Source organism: Pyricularia pennisetigena, chromosome 3 (genome assembly GCF_004337985.1).
Source record: "Pyricularia pennisetigena strain Br36 chromosome 3, whole genome shotgun sequence".
NCBI classification, from domain to species: domain Eukaryota; kingdom Fungi; phylum Ascomycota; class Sordariomycetes; order Magnaporthales; family Pyriculariaceae; genus Pyricularia; species Pyricularia pennisetigena.
In genome coordinates this window covers 3,487,985-3,504,355 of record NC_043742.1, presented here as the reverse complement: position 1 = coordinate 3,504,355, position 16,371 = coordinate 3,487,985, and the positions used below count along the sequence as shown (strand labels likewise).

The window sequence follows — 16,371 nt, the reverse complement described above, 5'->3', positions numbered from 1 at the left end:
AGTTTGTACCGTCAGAGGGGAAAATCCGCTTCCAGGGGGGTTTTAGTTCTATCTAGTTGATCGCCTGGGGGTTGTGTATAAAACAACAATGGGATCCTCGTTGCTCTGACCCGGGGGAGACCTGATCACCAGGCCCTCTGAGATTCGCAATCCAGAACCCCCCATCCTCGATCCAGGTCCTTGTCTACGCCCGAACGTTCCTGTCAAGATGCACGCAGCCTACCTACTCCTCGCCGTTCTCACGGGCGTCTCTGCCGTGACTACAACTCTCCCCGCATCGGCCGGCAGCAGCTCCGTGCCGACGGCGATTCCCGTCAGTGGCAGCTTCGACGGCGGCATGAAGCGCTTTGAGCGCAACCGTGAGTCCTACCCAGGTCTACCCGTTTTCTGATGGAGAGAGCGAGGAAAAAAAAACACCTACTTCGACTACTAAACTAACCACGGGAAAACCGTCCCAAACAGCCGCCGTCTGCCAGGACCAAACCGAGACCGGGGAGAAGGACGCCATGTTCATCCTCGAGAACGGCGCGACGCTGTCCAACGTCATCATCGGCAAGTCGCAGGCCGAAGGCGTGCACTGCAAGGGCACCTGCACGCTCAACAACGTCTGGTGGGCCGACGTGTGCGAGGACGCGGCGACGTTCAAGCAGAGCTCCGGCACGAGCTACGTCCGCGGCGGAGGTGCCTTCAAGGCCTCCGACAAGATCTTCCAGTTCAACGGGCGCGGCACCGTCGTCATTGACAACTTTTACGCCAACGACTACGGCAAGCTGGTCAGGAGCTGTGGCAACTGCAAGGACAATGGCGGTCCGAGGAGTGAGTTTTTTTTTTCTTCTTCTTGTTTTACCCGCCTCTTGTGTCTTTCTTCTTTGTTTGTGTTTGTTTCAGGAGTGAGGCTTGATTCGACGGGGCCAGAAGCGAAGAAATACTTGATTTCGCTAACCTCTATGGGAATTGTTCCCACCTCCGTGTAGACGTCGTTATTCAAAACTCGGTCGCTGTAAAAGGTGGCGTGCTGTGCGGCATCAACTCAAACTATGGCGACACCTGCAAGATCACCAACTCGTGCCAGAACTCGAGCAAGTACTGCGACCGCTGTAAGTCGACTGACTCCCTGCACAAATGGTGTTTAGCATAGCGCCGTGATCAAATGGGGGGTTTTTTTCCCCTTCATTTATTTCCCATTTTTTTGTTGCTGACAATGTCATCTCCAAAAACATTAGACGAGGGCAACAGCAACGGCAGCGAGCCCAAGAAACTCGGCAGCGGTCCCGATGGCAAGTCGTGCGTTACTTCGAGTGTCAGGAGTAACTGCTAGACTAGCCTAGATGCGGGCGGAATTGGCGGGCCAAAGTCGATTGATTGTTTCTTTCTTTTTTTCTCTCTTCTACATCTTCCCCTGCAGCTGTGGGGCAGCAAGGGCAGCTTGGGCTGGCAGTCAGTGTGTTTGGCTTTTCGCTAGGAAATTTCAAGTCCCACAAATATGGCCCACTGCAACCAGAACGGGATTTTGAAAAGAGAAGGGCCAAAATCCATGGCCATTTTTAACCTTAACTCATCTTTAACCTCTCGGTGTTGGCGTCTGACCCAAGTTTTAAGGTGATTGATGGGTTTGTGATGGGATGAATGTTTGGCCGGGCTTGGATATGGGATGGCCGTCAGCCGTTCCTTTATTTTTATATCCAGTGACTAACCACGTAACATCTGGGACTTTCACTCCTTGGTTATAGCGTCAAACATGCCCTCCTTTTTTAGCATCCGGAAGCTGATTGACTGCAGGATACGAGCCTGGGCAACGTCGAGTTGTCGTTTTCTAACCTTCAGACTTGGTGCCTTACGCCTTACGGCCGTGAGGCCCAACAAAGCCCAGCGAAAAATAAACCTCAGTCAAGATTGATTTGGCGTGCAGGGAGCATGCTGCTTTCGTCACCCGAAACAATTGATCCTCGGATCTTGAAAATTTTCGCTTCTTTCCCAAGTCTTGATTCCACATTTTCATCAAAACAACCGGCTCTTTTGTTCTTTGTCAAAACAAGATGGAGCTCGTGAAAAAGATCCCAAAGAGAAACGGCCGAGACCTTGGCACTCTGGATCCTCATCTCGCTGCCATCCCCAGCCAAGAAATTCCCGACCCCGCAAATCAGGGACGACAAGCAATTCCATTGGCCGGAGCAGCTGTGACCCGTTCCGTCATCCCTTCCACCACGGGGGTTCCTGATCGTCAAGCCTGGTGCACCTTGGCTTGCTTGGCTCAATACATTCGTGCCCACGAACCAAAAAATTTGCAAGCCAGAACAATAACGACGGCCACGAGAGCTGGTGTTCTGGCTGCACGTGTGGAGGGTACTGCTGTTTCGCCCAGTCGGCAGCCGTGCAGCTGAAGACTTCCCGTGCAGGGTTGCGTGTGAGGATGTGGATCAAATCTCACCTGGGCACGCCTTAGCTGGGTGCCATTATGGAAAGGCCTGATCGCAGAATGCCTAGATCTAAAAGTCTTGATCATCCTTTCGCCGGCCTGCTTCAAGTTTGTGTTTTTTTCTCTTTCCTCTTCTCACCCATCCTCTTCTCTATACCTGTTTGTTTTGGTGATTATCCACGTTGACGTGGCACATTCGTTTTTTTATTTTATTTTATTTTATTTCATTTCACCTTTATTATTACAATCTCAGCAGTGCTGGTCTAATATCATTCATTTTGAGAAAACAGTCGACTTTGAGTACGTTTTGTGCAGAGCACTTGGCATACAGAAAATAAAAAGTAATTGAAAGAGAAAGGAACATCAACATGCAGTCTATCTCGATAATCATGGCCCTCAGCAGCCTTGCAGCTGCGGGCCCCGTCATGAGGCGCCAGGCGCAGGTCGGGCAGCCGCTTCCCAACGGTCCCTTTGCCTTCACGTCGACATACAACCTGGTTGCCACGCCCGACAAGGTCATCAACAACGATGGGCAGGTTGCTCCCGGCGAGACTGGTGCTATTGGATTCTACAACTACGGCATCAACGTCGACCTTGACATCATCTGCTACGTATGTGGGGACATGCTACTTGGGAATGCCGTTTCTGTTATTGCAACATTGACTAACTGAGCTGTTCATATCTACAGAACATCACCCTGATGGGCGTCACAGGTCCTTACCAGTCCCCCGCCACAACGGCAACCCACATCCACGAGGCTGCCGAGGGTGCCGCCGGCCCACCCCGTATCTCTTTCCCCAACCCTGAGCCAGCCGACTCTGGTCCCGAGGTTGTCAAACGCTCTTCCGGCTGCCTGACCGGCCCCTTCATCACCGGCATCCAAGCCAACGGCCAGGACACCGGCACGGGCTTCACCCTCCGCCAGATCGAGGCCAACCCTGCGGGCTTCTTCACCGACTCCCACACCGTCAAGTCGGTTCCCGGTGTGGTTCGCGCCCAGATGGTCGCCACTGCAGCCGGCGCCGTCGCCGCACCCGCCGCACCCGCCGCAGCGCCCCCGGCCCCCGTCGCAGGTGCCGTCAACGCCGCTCCCGCCGTCAACCAGCCCAGCCAGGCCCCTGACGATCTGGGCGGCTGCAGCATCCTCGGCTTCCAAGTCGCCAGTTCGCCGCTCAAGTACCTGTGCTTCCAGCCCGGTTTCGGCAGCGGTGCGGCCGCACCTGCCGCACCTGCTGCGCCCGTGGCCGCTAACCCTGTGGCCGCCCCCGTGTCGTCGGCTAGCCCCGTCGCCTCTGCTGCGCCTGTTGCCGCGCCCGTCGCTTCGGCCAGCCCTGTTGCTTCGGCCGCCCCCGGCCTGGTGCCACTCCCGGGAACCGGGGTTGCTGACGAGGCAGCTGATGAGCTGCAACCTCTCCCCGGAACCAAGAAGATTTAAATCTCTTGACCATAGTGCTTTGTCGATAGAATTTTCAATAAAATCTCGTTCAGAGTCAACAAGGCCTTGTCAGTTTCAGACGACAGGTCCATGATCGGGCCGAACATGAATAGTGTCCCCAAGCCACTGATAAATGATAACTTGATAACGGCTGAGTCCCTCTCAAGTTTGTCGAGACATAATTTTGCTCCTTCGGGGGCGGATCTCTTAATGAACGTATCAAAAGGAATCCAACTATATCCACCAACATTCGCTTGCCTAACTGTGGCTTTTATTCAGGCTATGTGTGTTCTGCTCGCACTGATTAGCTTAAGTTCCAATATTTCCTTGGCTTGGGATAATTTCAAACTGTTGTTGTGCCAGATTGCTACTATTCTGGGAGCGATGCCAAGCTCTTGGGTTAAACTTGCATCCTTATCATGATCTTTGCTTGGAACGGAACAGCAACTTCATGAGTTGATGGGTCATGCCAAGGCTTTCTACGCACTCTTATCCGCGGCCGGGGAGTTAATCGACTTGTTAATTGCTTCTTTGCAACCGGGCGCCCCCGCGTGTTTGCCACACTTCTCCTCGGTCGAGGAATGAGAAGCCCACAAGTACACCTCGGTGAGGTCTAGCGCAACATCTTGTAATACCGTCTTTTGCGCAGATATAAGGTCAAGCGACAAAAGGATCACTGACTGGAAAAGGCTGTATTTGGATAATTGGCATCCTCTGTCGCCTTCGTTGTGCCAAAGGATCCAGGCGTTTTTTTTTTTTTTTTTTTTTTTTTCGACACTGAAGGATTTAAGTGCCCCCTGCTACGAAAAGCGCCCATGATACGAGGGGTGCGTATCCATGTGATGTTTTCCACACTTGTCTGCAAATATTCACGTGAGCCAGGAAGAGAGCTGGCCGTGAATGCACCAACACACAGACAGTAGCAAGCAATATTCAAGCTTTACGCAAGCATGCCCGTTAATCGGGCACAGCTGTTGTTGCAGTAGATAGATCTTGGCATCACATGACCAGATGAGCTTAGTCAGCGCTGTGCACACCATAAAAGCGCTGCCACGCTCGTTAGCCTAGATAGCGCACCCTACCTGAAAACATGGCTTTCCTACCATTTATGCAGGCTGCACGTGTACGTTCGTGTGCGTCAATTATAAGCCCGGTACAATTATAAACTATAAAATCTCTATTTTACGCAAATTACAATTATATATTAACACGAATAACGCCTATTTTATCTATTTTTTTCTCTTTTTACCGCACACTATATTTACGACCGAAAAACTCCAAAAATCGCCAGCAACGCTCAATTTACGCGCCCAATAACCTAAATAGTTTAAAACTTACCGCCAAAATGCAAAAATATTACGCATTTGGAAACTGGTTAATCCAAACCAATAAACCGACGAAAATTTCCCAATATTTGAAAAATTTACCGAAAACGTTACAAAATCGCTTAAACGCTCCCGATTCGACGATTACTATACAAATTTACGAATTTGGGACCTGAACCCGTTTAAAGCCAAACGCAAAATAAACCAAATCGCTAAATCGTTTACAAATATAAATAAATTTATTCCTAAGGGTTTAAAGGAGCTTATTATACCTAATAACCCTACGTTTTCCGAAATAAAACGCGCGGTAAATAAAATACGCGAAACGTAGGAATTATAGGGGGATTATATAAACGAACAATTCCGAAAAATTAATATTTTCCTGCAATGGGTTATAAAAAATACAAATTTAACGTATTTTAGTACGGCGTTTTTTACCGTTTAACGCAACGGTTGGAATACGTTTAAAAGGATAATTAAAACGTTTTAGGAAAAGTTCGCACCCTTTTTAACGTACGTTAAAAAATAGGTAATTAAAAATTATAAATTAATTTTAGTTTTAACGCGTACAATAAATAATAAAACGAATTGGTTTAAAATTTACGATTTAATTTACGAGGAGGTCCGGAATTATAAAATAAGCGATTTTAAAAGGGATTTAGCGATTAAAAATTTTATAAAAATAGGAAAACGTTTCCAACCCTTTTGGGCCATAAACGTTCGGAACGAGTTAAATAAACCGGATTATACGATTATTTTTAAATATATTTTTAAATAGTTTAAAAACGTTTTTTACGACGATACCACCGACCCCTTAATAAGGGGTGGCCGCAATTTCGCTAAATTTTATACGATATTTGGCGGATCCGTTAAAAAACAAAACAAAAATTTAAACCACGTTTTTAATAAAGGTAAAAACAGGGGAAATATACGGAATAAATATCCTTATAGTTATAATTATTTTTAATTACCAAATTTATACGAAAAATTGGTATACGCGGTAATAGGAAAAAACCCTAAAATCCGTATACGTAACCCCTATTTAACCGAAAATCGCAAAAAAATTTGCGCCGAATTTAAAAAGGACCGTTGGTCCTTTGTCCGCGAATTATTAATTTAAAAAAATGTAATTACCGAATTAGGATTTACCACGAACGGAAAAACGAAAAAAGCACCGCAATTTAAAAAATAGGGGGGGCCGCCCATTATTTCGGCGGCCTATTTAACCATTTTTACCGAACCCGACGACCTTATATGCTTTTAAACACGTTACGATAAAGGAACTAACGCGTTTACGTTTATAAACATTTTCTACAGCTTATATTATAATAATATTTTGTTCGACAATTGCTGTTTTATGCATTTGGTAAACGTTAAAAAACGCCTGGACCCGGGTTTTATCCGTAAACCTATAAATACGGATCCGCAATTCGTTATATGCGGTATTTAACAATTTGAAATTACCGCGTTTGGTACGCGCATTATATAAAACGTATTAAACGGAGGACGGACGCTAAAACTCGTTAACGTAACGTACGTGCCCAATTTTTACGTTAATATTATATTAAAAACGCATTTAAAAAATAAAAACGTGTGGTATAACGGTTGGGATTGCATTTTACGCCTGGGGAATATAAAGGACAATTTGGTATTATGCGGTTTATAACGACGTAATAACGTAATTTTTTTATAATATAAGCCTGTTTACTACCTGCGCGTTACCCTTACCGTACAAATATCTTTTGCAAATATTATTTCCTTAACGGTTATAAACGGTTGGATAAAATTTATTAAAATTTTACAAAGGAATTCCACGGGAATATACGATAAAAAAGAAAATAATTCGTTAATTTGGTATTGGAAAACCGGCCACCTGGGTCCGGAAGCGTTTAAAACGTTAATCCACCGGGTTAAAAGTGTAAAAATTAAAGGATTAAAAATATTGGAGTACGAAACGTGCGTTTAAATATATGGTAAAATAATGGTATTAAAGCGCCCAAAAGGCGAATTATATAAACCCTATTATATAATACACCTAAATTTTTTCCATTTTGAAAAATTAGGCACTGGTATGCGGTATTTGCTATTATTAAAAAACGAATATTCGGGGCGTTTAACGATTATTCCGTTTACCGGAAAAACGAAGGCAAAACTCGTATTAACAATATTTGGTTTCGAACAATAAGTAACGCGCTAATACGGCCTACAAATTGCAAAATTTTTCCACGATAACGAATTTATTTTAATAACGTACACGGGATATACTTTTTATTAAAAATATTGCAAAAAATTTGGGATCGAAATAAAAACGCCTCCCTTTAATATATATAAGCCGAACGGCCAAATAAAACGTTCGGGATAGGAGGTAATTGTACGCGCGTTTAAAATACGCTTAATAACCAATTTACCTATTTCCATTTGGCCAAAAATAATTATAACCGCAAATTATTTTATTAATATAAATCCATTAATAAACCGGAAAGGTTTTAACCCAAACGAAATCCTATTAATATAATTTAAAAGGTTTTTTAAATAATATATACCTGCATTATTTATTGCATTAAATAAAAACCTGCGCCCAAATTGGTTTAGTACGTACGTATACGGGTGTAAAACCTACGTATTAAACCCGGTAAAAGCGAAATTAAAAAATAAAATAATGTTTAAAACGAGCCTTAAAACGCACGTGGGATACCTGGTTAGATATAAATCCTTTAAAATATACCATATTTGGGTGCCCTTTTTCGACAGGGTTATTATTTTACGCAACGTCCGATTCGACGAAACACGTTTTTATTAGGGACCAAAAAAAAAATAAAAACCGGTGAATTTAGTAACGAATACGAGTTTTTAATAAACCGGATCCACGAACCAATATTGGAGTTTTTGGGGGACGGAATAGTCGAACGATTGGGTTTATTACGAAATAAACCATTATTCGCACCTGATCCAGGTGTTTTTATTTTTAATTAAGGGTTAAATAACGTATTAATATTATAAAAACGGAGCGCGGAAACACCTACGGAGCACCGCAATATGCATTTCCGCGAACAAATCGCAGAAAACGACATTTTTAAAGGTTTAGGCGGACCAATCCCAGGTAAAACGGTTAATTAACCGGAACCGCTTAAAATATAAATGGTTAACGAATTAGTAAAATATACGTTGGTAACACCAACGTATTTAAAAATTTTGGAAAATAATACAATAACGCCCAAAACGGGAAAAAATTACGTATTCGGTATACGTATATTAAATAATAACGGATTTCCACCGCGTACGCCCACGGACCCTATAAAGGAACCGGGTGCGCCGAAACTGGTAAAAAGCACCCGAACGGTGGGATTAATCGTTATTAATAACGAATTGGCGCGGGAATACCCTATATTTAACCGTTTTTTCGTCGGGGGTAATATATTAAAACCGCAATCCGAACCACCGAACCCGACAAATATTACCGTTATATCCGCACGACCCCCAAATATTACGCCCGCGCCGGCACCCCAAATTAACGTTTAAACGCGCATAACAAAATTTAAACGCTCCTCGAAAATGCCCCGATTTACTATAAAAGTTTTGGAAATAAATACGAAAGGATAACGCCAACGCGGTAAAGGAAATATAACCCGTGGAAGGCGCGGGGGTAATAATAATAATACGAGTTTTACAAACGCGATGATCCCAAGGGGAAAAAACGAGGTATACGGAAATAATAATATTTATTTAAAATAAATATATACCGAAAACCGGATATTCGTTCCAAATTTTTAATTATAATTAACGTTTTTATTAACGTTTTTACCTAATTAACAAAACACGTTGGAAAGCGGTAATTATAACCACAAAATATTGCACGAAATTATTGCGGCGGTAATACAACAGAAAAAACCGGATAAAAAGGTTAAACCGCATAAAAACGACTTTGTATTTACGCCTAAAACCTGGAAAAAGCTTATGGCGCACCCGGATAAAAAGCAATTTTTTAAAACAGCGAAAACGGAATAGATAAATTTCGAAAAAAAAGAAATATGGGAAATAACCCTTCGGTCGAACTGCATTACAAAACCCGTACCGTTTATATAGGTATTTACGTATAAATTCGACAAAAACGTTTACCTCGAACGTTATAAGGCACGGTTCGTGGTAAAAAATAATTAATAAACGCTTAACACGTTTGAAAATACTTACGCGGCGATATTGGCAGCACGTAATTTCAGGTTAATATTAGCCCTAATGGCGTATTTCGACCTCGAAACGATCCAAATCGATATAAATAACGTTTTCCTTAACGTAACGCTTAATATAAATAAACTAATGTTTTACACCGCATTAAAAGGGTTTAGGAAAAAAAATATTGTATTTAAATTACGAAAAACGTTTTACGGTATAAGGGAATCACCCAAATTTTGGTACGAAAAACTCCTAAAAACGCTATAAAATTTGGGATTTAAACCAATTGGTAATAAATTATATATATACGTATTTACATAAAACAAGGTTATTGTAATTTTTTTCGTAAACGATATAATTGTATTATATACCGAAAAACACGCCAAAAACGGTAAAACGGTTGTCGACGGCCTAAAAGTTAAATATAAATTACGGGAGGGGCAGTTTTCCTGGTTTTTTAAAATGCGCGTATTACGAAATAAAAAGCGACGTACAGCGATTTTATTGCACGATTCGTATATCGAAAAAATCGCTATACGTTTTAAATTTACAAAAAACTTGAAATACCCGCCAACGCCATTACCAAAAAATCCTATAATAAAATACGAAGGGACCGCAATTCTAAACGAGGTTAAAATTTACCAGGAAATAATAAAATTTATTTTATATACCGCAATTATATTTAAACCGGACGTTGCGCACGTAGTATTAGTATTTTTTAAATTTTTTACCAATCCTAATCCTTTTTACAAACGTTTAACCAAAAAAATATTATTTTATTTATACAGTACGAGGTTTTTAAAAATTAAATACCGAACGAACGACCAAAATTAACATTTTATATTCGCAAATAACGCATTTTTCGGCGACGATTTAAATACGAGGAAATTTTCAAAAAAATACGTAATAATGCTATTCGGAGGAGCTATTAATTGGAGGGCGGTAAGGTAAACCACGGTAACGACGTTTACAATAAAAGCAAAATTACACGTATTATCGAAAACGGCCAAAAAAACTCTAACTTTAAAACGGATTTTCAAAAAAATACAGCTAAATTTAGGCCAGCCCTGGAATTTATATTGCGATAATAAATAAACGATTCGCTTAATCGTTAATAAAAATTTTCGTATTAATATTAACCTGCGCCATATAAATATATAAAATATATGGTTTAAACAGGAGCACGCCAAAAAAAATTTCCACGTTATTTACCTGGAAACAAAATTTATACTGTGAGGAGGTTACGAAATAGAATAAGCTTAATCTTGAACGCGGGGAAAAGTGGATCACGTATAAGGCTGATGGAACGTTGAAATGGCAGATAACCGTCTGCTAGCGGGTAATAGAGATAATATATTGTTGTTGCACAATCGATTCGTTGAATCGTTGAATCGATGAAGGTTATGAAGGTGATGAATCTAAGGCTAAGTTATGAATTACGTGTTCGAATCCGTAGGTGCAGATCTTCGATCCGGATGTCCGGAATGCGGGGTCACGTCACATGATTTGGCCTTATTCATGTGACTAACCTGCCGACCTATTGAGCCTAACGGCCCATTGAGCCTAACGGCCTATTGTGCTTATGCATGCACAGAAAATCTGCGACCACAACGGGATTCGAACCCACGCACTTCAACGTATATATAATATAGATTATGGTACGTGCATTATACCACTAAGCTAAATTAAATATGACGTATTTGTTTTGTTGTTGAAACTATGAACAAAGACGTGATATATAAAGCTTTGTGTGTATAAACGCGTATACGTTTTATTTGTTATTTATTTATTTGATCGATGCAGGGTGACTAATAGAATTAGCCCGTGCTAGCCGTTATAAGATAATGCAGGGTAGCTAATATAATTAGCCCTGCGCTAGCCATGTTCACATATACCTGCAAACGGATTTACCAAATCGCTATCGATCCCCAAATTCGAATATTTTAAGGCATTTTTAAATTTTTATAACGTTTAGCAAAATTTAGAAAGGAGTTCGGAAATACGGTAAGGAGTACAGCATTAAATAACGCGTGTTAAACCTATTAAAAAAAAAAAAAACAACGATAAAAAGCAACGAATATATAAAATAACGAATATTTAAGGCCGAAACCCACCTATAAAAAAACCTAATAACCGGCGCCAGCGCCGCCAGGAAATAATATAAAATAAATACCCGTAATAGGCTAACTATTAAAAATCGCACCCACCACCGCCGGTACGCCACCCATAATAACTAACCCCGATCCCACCTGGGTATTATAAAATAACGCCTTTTTTACGTTTTACGGCGTAAAAAAAACATTAAAAACCCTTTTTACGGGTTTTAGCGCAAAAATATTCCTCGCCTGGAAAATTGCCAATTTTTTCGCTTGGGATTCGGTTTAATCCCGGAAATAATACGTAACCACGTTCCGAAAAAATTGGATTTTTTTAACGGGGGTACGCGGCGATATAAAAAACGCCTGGCCCAGGTCGCGCGCGGCGCGTTTAAAAAATCCCCCAATTGGGAAAAAAAAGCAGGTATACCCATTTCGGTAATTCCAATAACGCGGTAAACGCGTTCCCCGAACACGGGAACGCACGCCGGGCTAATTAACGTATAAACCGGTCGTAATTCCGGACAAATACGTTTTCGTACACCCGAAATATAATACCGGGCGATTTACAAAATCGTTTGGGCGTATACGACGGGGGCGAAAACGACGCGATTATACTACGTACGTTAGTTTACGTTATTTATAAATAAACGTTTTAAAATAAAAGAAATATTTATGAAACGGACGGGACGGTTTTCGCTATTTTCCTCCTCCTTATCCTCCTTTTCCTCCTCGGTTTCCTCCCTCCTCCTTTTTATACCTTTTAATTTTTGTATATATAATTAATAATACCCCACGCTTTTAAATACGGTTTAGGAATAATTTACGGTGTTTTTAACGCCGCGCGCGCTTTTAATACGCCCGGAAACGGTTTTAAAGGCGGCGGCCTGGGTAGGCGTAGGGGCGGGTTCGGTAGCGGTAAGGGTAATAGCGGGGGCGGACGCAAAATCGGTAAAACCCCTAACTATTAATACCTCGGTAATAACCTTTTCGGTTTACGTTTTGGAAATTGCCGTTTCGGCGGGGATAGCGGCGGGGACCGTATCGGTAACCGCAAAAGCGAAAACGGCGCCGGTAACGACGGTAAAAAAAACCTATATTTTACCGTTAATATAATATTACAAAACCGGTTGCGATATAAATTATACCCGTTAATTTTCAATTTCCCGCTAGGAAAATTAAAAAACGCGTTACAATTACAACGTTTCGGCGGCGTTAATTCGTTTATATATATATAGGGAACGCGTTAATTAAATCGTACGTTCGGAAATTCGCTAAAGCGCGGGTAAGGATTTACAATTATATACGCCTTTCGGCGCGACCAAATCGATTCCCGTTAATGGGAATAAAAAAAAATATTATATTATACCCGTTAACCAGCGTTTAACCGGTATTTAACGCACAGCGCGGTTTATACGCAATTTAACCCGCCAAAATAAACGGAAAAAAATTTATTTTTGTTATTGTTGCTATTATTGCTGGTATTAATATCGACGTTAACAGGCGCGCAAATCGTTAAACGCAAATTACAAAGCGTAAACGACCATTTACGAATTGGGTATTTGGGTATAAAATAAAGCTTAAAATTAAAATTCGGATTCAAAAAAACGAACGAAATATATATTCGCCGTACGCCTACCAATTTTATTATAAAATATTATCGTTATTAATATAATAAAAGGTATAATATTACGGATTCGTCGCCATTAAAAAAGGTTTACCGCCTGCGTTAAATACAATAGAAAACGTTAAAAGCTGGTAAAACCCGTTTGCGGCGCGCGTTGCACCGCTACCGCTTATTAGCATTATAAATCTTTTTTGTTTACGTAAATAAATATATACAGATATTGGCCGTAAAAGCTGTATATAGTTATATAAATAGTTAATTCTGCTTACTTACGCAAAGTTAACTGGGGGGTGTGTTGCAGTAAATAGATCTTGGCATCACATGACCAGATGAGCTTAGTCAGCGCTGTGCACACCATAAAAGCGCTGCCACGCTCGTTAGCCTAGATAGCGCACCCTACCTGAAGACATGGCTCTCCTACCACTCATGCAGGCTGCACGTGTACGTTCGTGTGCGTCAGCTGTTGCTGCGCACGATCGTTTTGTCTTGGCCGAAAAGACGAAGAACCTACAGGGAGCCAATCATCAATTCTATAGACGCTCAACACCAAACGGCAACGTTACAGGGCGACGCAATACCTTTGGATCAAAGACGCCCGAGGAACAATCTTGGATCGGGCCGAATTACACATACTGCGTGTCACCAGCTTCTCTGGCTGGCCTTATACCTTTGTCGGCGTCCTGTCGGAGGGTAAACTTCGGATAGTGGGGTGTCGAAAATGGAGACCTTCGGGCTCGGCGCTGGCTGGGCATGCTCGGCACTCAAGCCTTTCGGAGCCGCAAATGCGGCTATACGGCATACGGGAGCCAACTGTGCCCTGGAACGGACCGCATAACGGGTCTCGAGACGAGGGCTTCTTCCCAGGAGTCTTGCCATGTTCAAGGGTCTTGGTCCGGTTCTGGTGATGATTTACCTAATCGACGACACATTCTTATCAGACATGCCCGCCATCTGCAGCTAGCCAAGAACACTTGGTTGTCGGTCAACCTGGAATACGTGTAGATTTGACAGCCGATAGAGAGGTTTACTGTGGATACGGACGAGAAAATATCGGATACCGGCCACCCTCATCAGTCTTAGCACCCCCTCACAGAAATGACAATCAAGCGGGGAAAAATAAAGCCACAAGCAAGCTCTGGTGAAGAAACCAAGTGTGACTTTACTGGAGACCGGATGTCAGAAATCTAGGCTTTTTATCGTGGAGAAACAGGATTTGCAACTGGACTCCACCGGCCCAATGAGGCAAATGAAGTTGTTGATGACGCTGCATCGCGTGGTAACGAGACCCAGGGAAGAATTGCGGGGGGCAGACATTTACCACACCGACGGCGTAGAACGCGGAGAACCCCGAGATGAGCACGCGTATTCGGCCTGCTTCCCCGCCTACTCCGGACTCTATAATCCGGGGGACAGCTCCACAGTCAGATATGGGGATGGGTATATAAGATAGATGACTGGACAAGGCAAGTGCAGCTTCATAGCATCTCTTGCACTGTTCCTGCTCTCTTATCACTATTTTCCCACCGGCCCTAGAAATCTTTTCTCAGGACTTTTGACCCTCCCGCGATCAAAAGTAGTCGAGGAAAGGATGGCTGCTCAGCCGCAGCAGGGCAGCGATGCTCTCCAGCCCACCGCAAACGACAAGAAGGGCGAGGATGTCAGCCATGTGGAGCCTGGTCTTGTGGAGGCAAACGATGTGATTGAGGGCAAGGAGAGGCATCTCCCCAGCGCAGAGGAGCAAATAGATGCCCTGGGAATCCCCAACTGGCGCGACCTTGAGAAGCAGGTTGTCAGGCGACTGGACATGACGCTGCTCCCGTGTCTCTGGGTGCTCTACTTGTTCAACTACCTGGACCGAGCATCGATTGCGTAAGCCGTTTACCCTCATACCATCTATCTTCATCTTTCAAGCCTAGACACACCAACTGACATAACTAAAACAAACAAACAAACAGTCAGGCTCGCCTTAGTTCTCTCGATGAAGACCTGGGGCTGGAAGGCTACCAGTTCGGAACCGCGGTTTCCATCCTCTCCCTGGGCTACGTCCTCGGACAGATCCCCAGCAACATGATCATCGGCAAGGTCCGGCCGAGTGTTTACCTCTGCTGCATGGCCTGGATCTGGTCGGGGGTCTCGGCGGCGACCTGCGGCGTGCGCAACTACCAGGGCCTCATCGCCGTCCGCTTCTTCCTCGGCGTGGTCGAGGCGCCGCTCTTCCCCGGAGCCATCTACGTCATGTCGTGCTGGTACACGCGCAAGGAGCTCGCCCTGCGGTGCGCCATCCTCTACACCGGGCAGACCCTCGCCTTTTGCGTGGCCGGGCTCATCGCGGCCGCCGTCTTCGGCACGCTCGAGGGCTCCCACGGCCTGGCCGGCTGGCAGTGGCTGTTCATCGTGCTCGCGTCCACGGGCGCCGGGCTGGCCATGTTGTGCTTCTTGATGCTCCCCGACTACCCGGACTCGGAGACGGGCAGTGCCATGTGGAGCATGACGACCGACATGCGCCGCGTCGCCGCCGCGCGCATCCTGGCCGACCGCGTGTCCACGTCCGAGGCCAAGAGCGGCGTCTGGCAGGGGCTCAAGATGTCGGTGCTCGACTACAAGATGTGGATGCTGGTGGCCATGAACATCGGCATCAGCGCCGCCTACGGCTTCAGCAACTTCTTCCCCAGCATCGTGCGCGGCTTCGGCTACAACAACACCCTGACCCTGGTGCTGACCGCGCCGCCCTACATCTTCGCCGCCGCCGGGTCCCTGCTCAACGCGTGGCACTCGGACAAGACCAAGGAGAGGGGCTACCACTTCGCCGGCCCCATCGCCGTCGGCTGCGCCGGCTACGTCATCTGCCTGGCCACGTCCAACACCAACGCCCGGTACGCGGCCAGCTTCATCTACGTCGGCGGCATGTACACGTCCAACCCGCTCATCAGCACCTGGACGAGCAACACCATGGGCCGCACGCCCGAGAAGCGCGCCATCTCGGTCGCCTTTGTCAACGTCCTGGGCCAGGTCGGCAACCTGATCGCCCCTTACTTCTTTGACGACGCCGACGAGCCGCGCTACCGCATGGCCTTTATCCTCATGATGGTCATGGCCCTCATTGCCTGCTCCAGCGCCATGGCTCTCAAGTTCTACCTGTCCCGCTCCAATAGGAAGCTCTACCGGAGGGCGCACCAGGAGGGGACCGTGTACCAGCCATATATTACCTAAAATTAGGAACCAACCAGTCCATGAATGGATGACAATTGGTGATGGTAAGCATTGCAACAGGACAGAAATATACTCGACCGCAAGGGTCAACA

At 44.5% G+C, this 16,371-nt stretch overlaps 3 protein-coding genes across 3 annotated transcripts; all 3 read left to right on the top strand.

Annotated features, from left to right (window-relative positions):
* Positions 1 to 208: 208 nt before the first annotated feature.
* On the top strand, positions 209 to 1,318 carry PpBr36_02697 (uncharacterized protein; the record flags this gene model as incomplete). Its single annotated transcript, XM_029889875.1, has 4 exons — positions 209 to 359; positions 463 to 816; positions 975 to 1,097; positions 1,224 to 1,318. 4 exons carry the CDS (start codon positions 209 to 211, stop codon positions 1,316 to 1,318), a joined length of 723 nt encoding a protein of 240 aa, XP_029753326.1.
* Positions 1,319 to 2,784: 1,466 nt separating this feature from the next.
* On the top strand, positions 2,785 to 3,851 carry PpBr36_02696 (uncharacterized protein; the record flags this gene model as incomplete). Its single annotated transcript, XM_029889874.1, has 2 exons — positions 2,785 to 3,027; positions 3,105 to 3,851. The coding sequence occupies 2 exons, from the start codon at positions 2,785 to 2,787 to the stop codon at positions 3,849 to 3,851; spliced, it is 990 nt and encodes a 329-aa protein (XP_029753327.1).
* Positions 3,852 to 14,657: 10,806 nt separating this feature from the next.
* On the top strand, positions 14,658 to 16,279 carry PpBr36_02695 (uncharacterized protein; the record flags this gene model as incomplete). The annotated part of the gene is made up of 2 exons (XM_029889873.1): positions 14,658 to 14,938; positions 15,025 to 16,279. The coding sequence occupies 2 exons, from the start codon at positions 14,658 to 14,660 to the stop codon at positions 16,277 to 16,279; spliced, it is 1,536 nt and encodes a 511-aa protein (XP_029753324.1).
* Between the last annotated feature and the right edge of the window lie 92 nt (positions 16,280 to 16,371).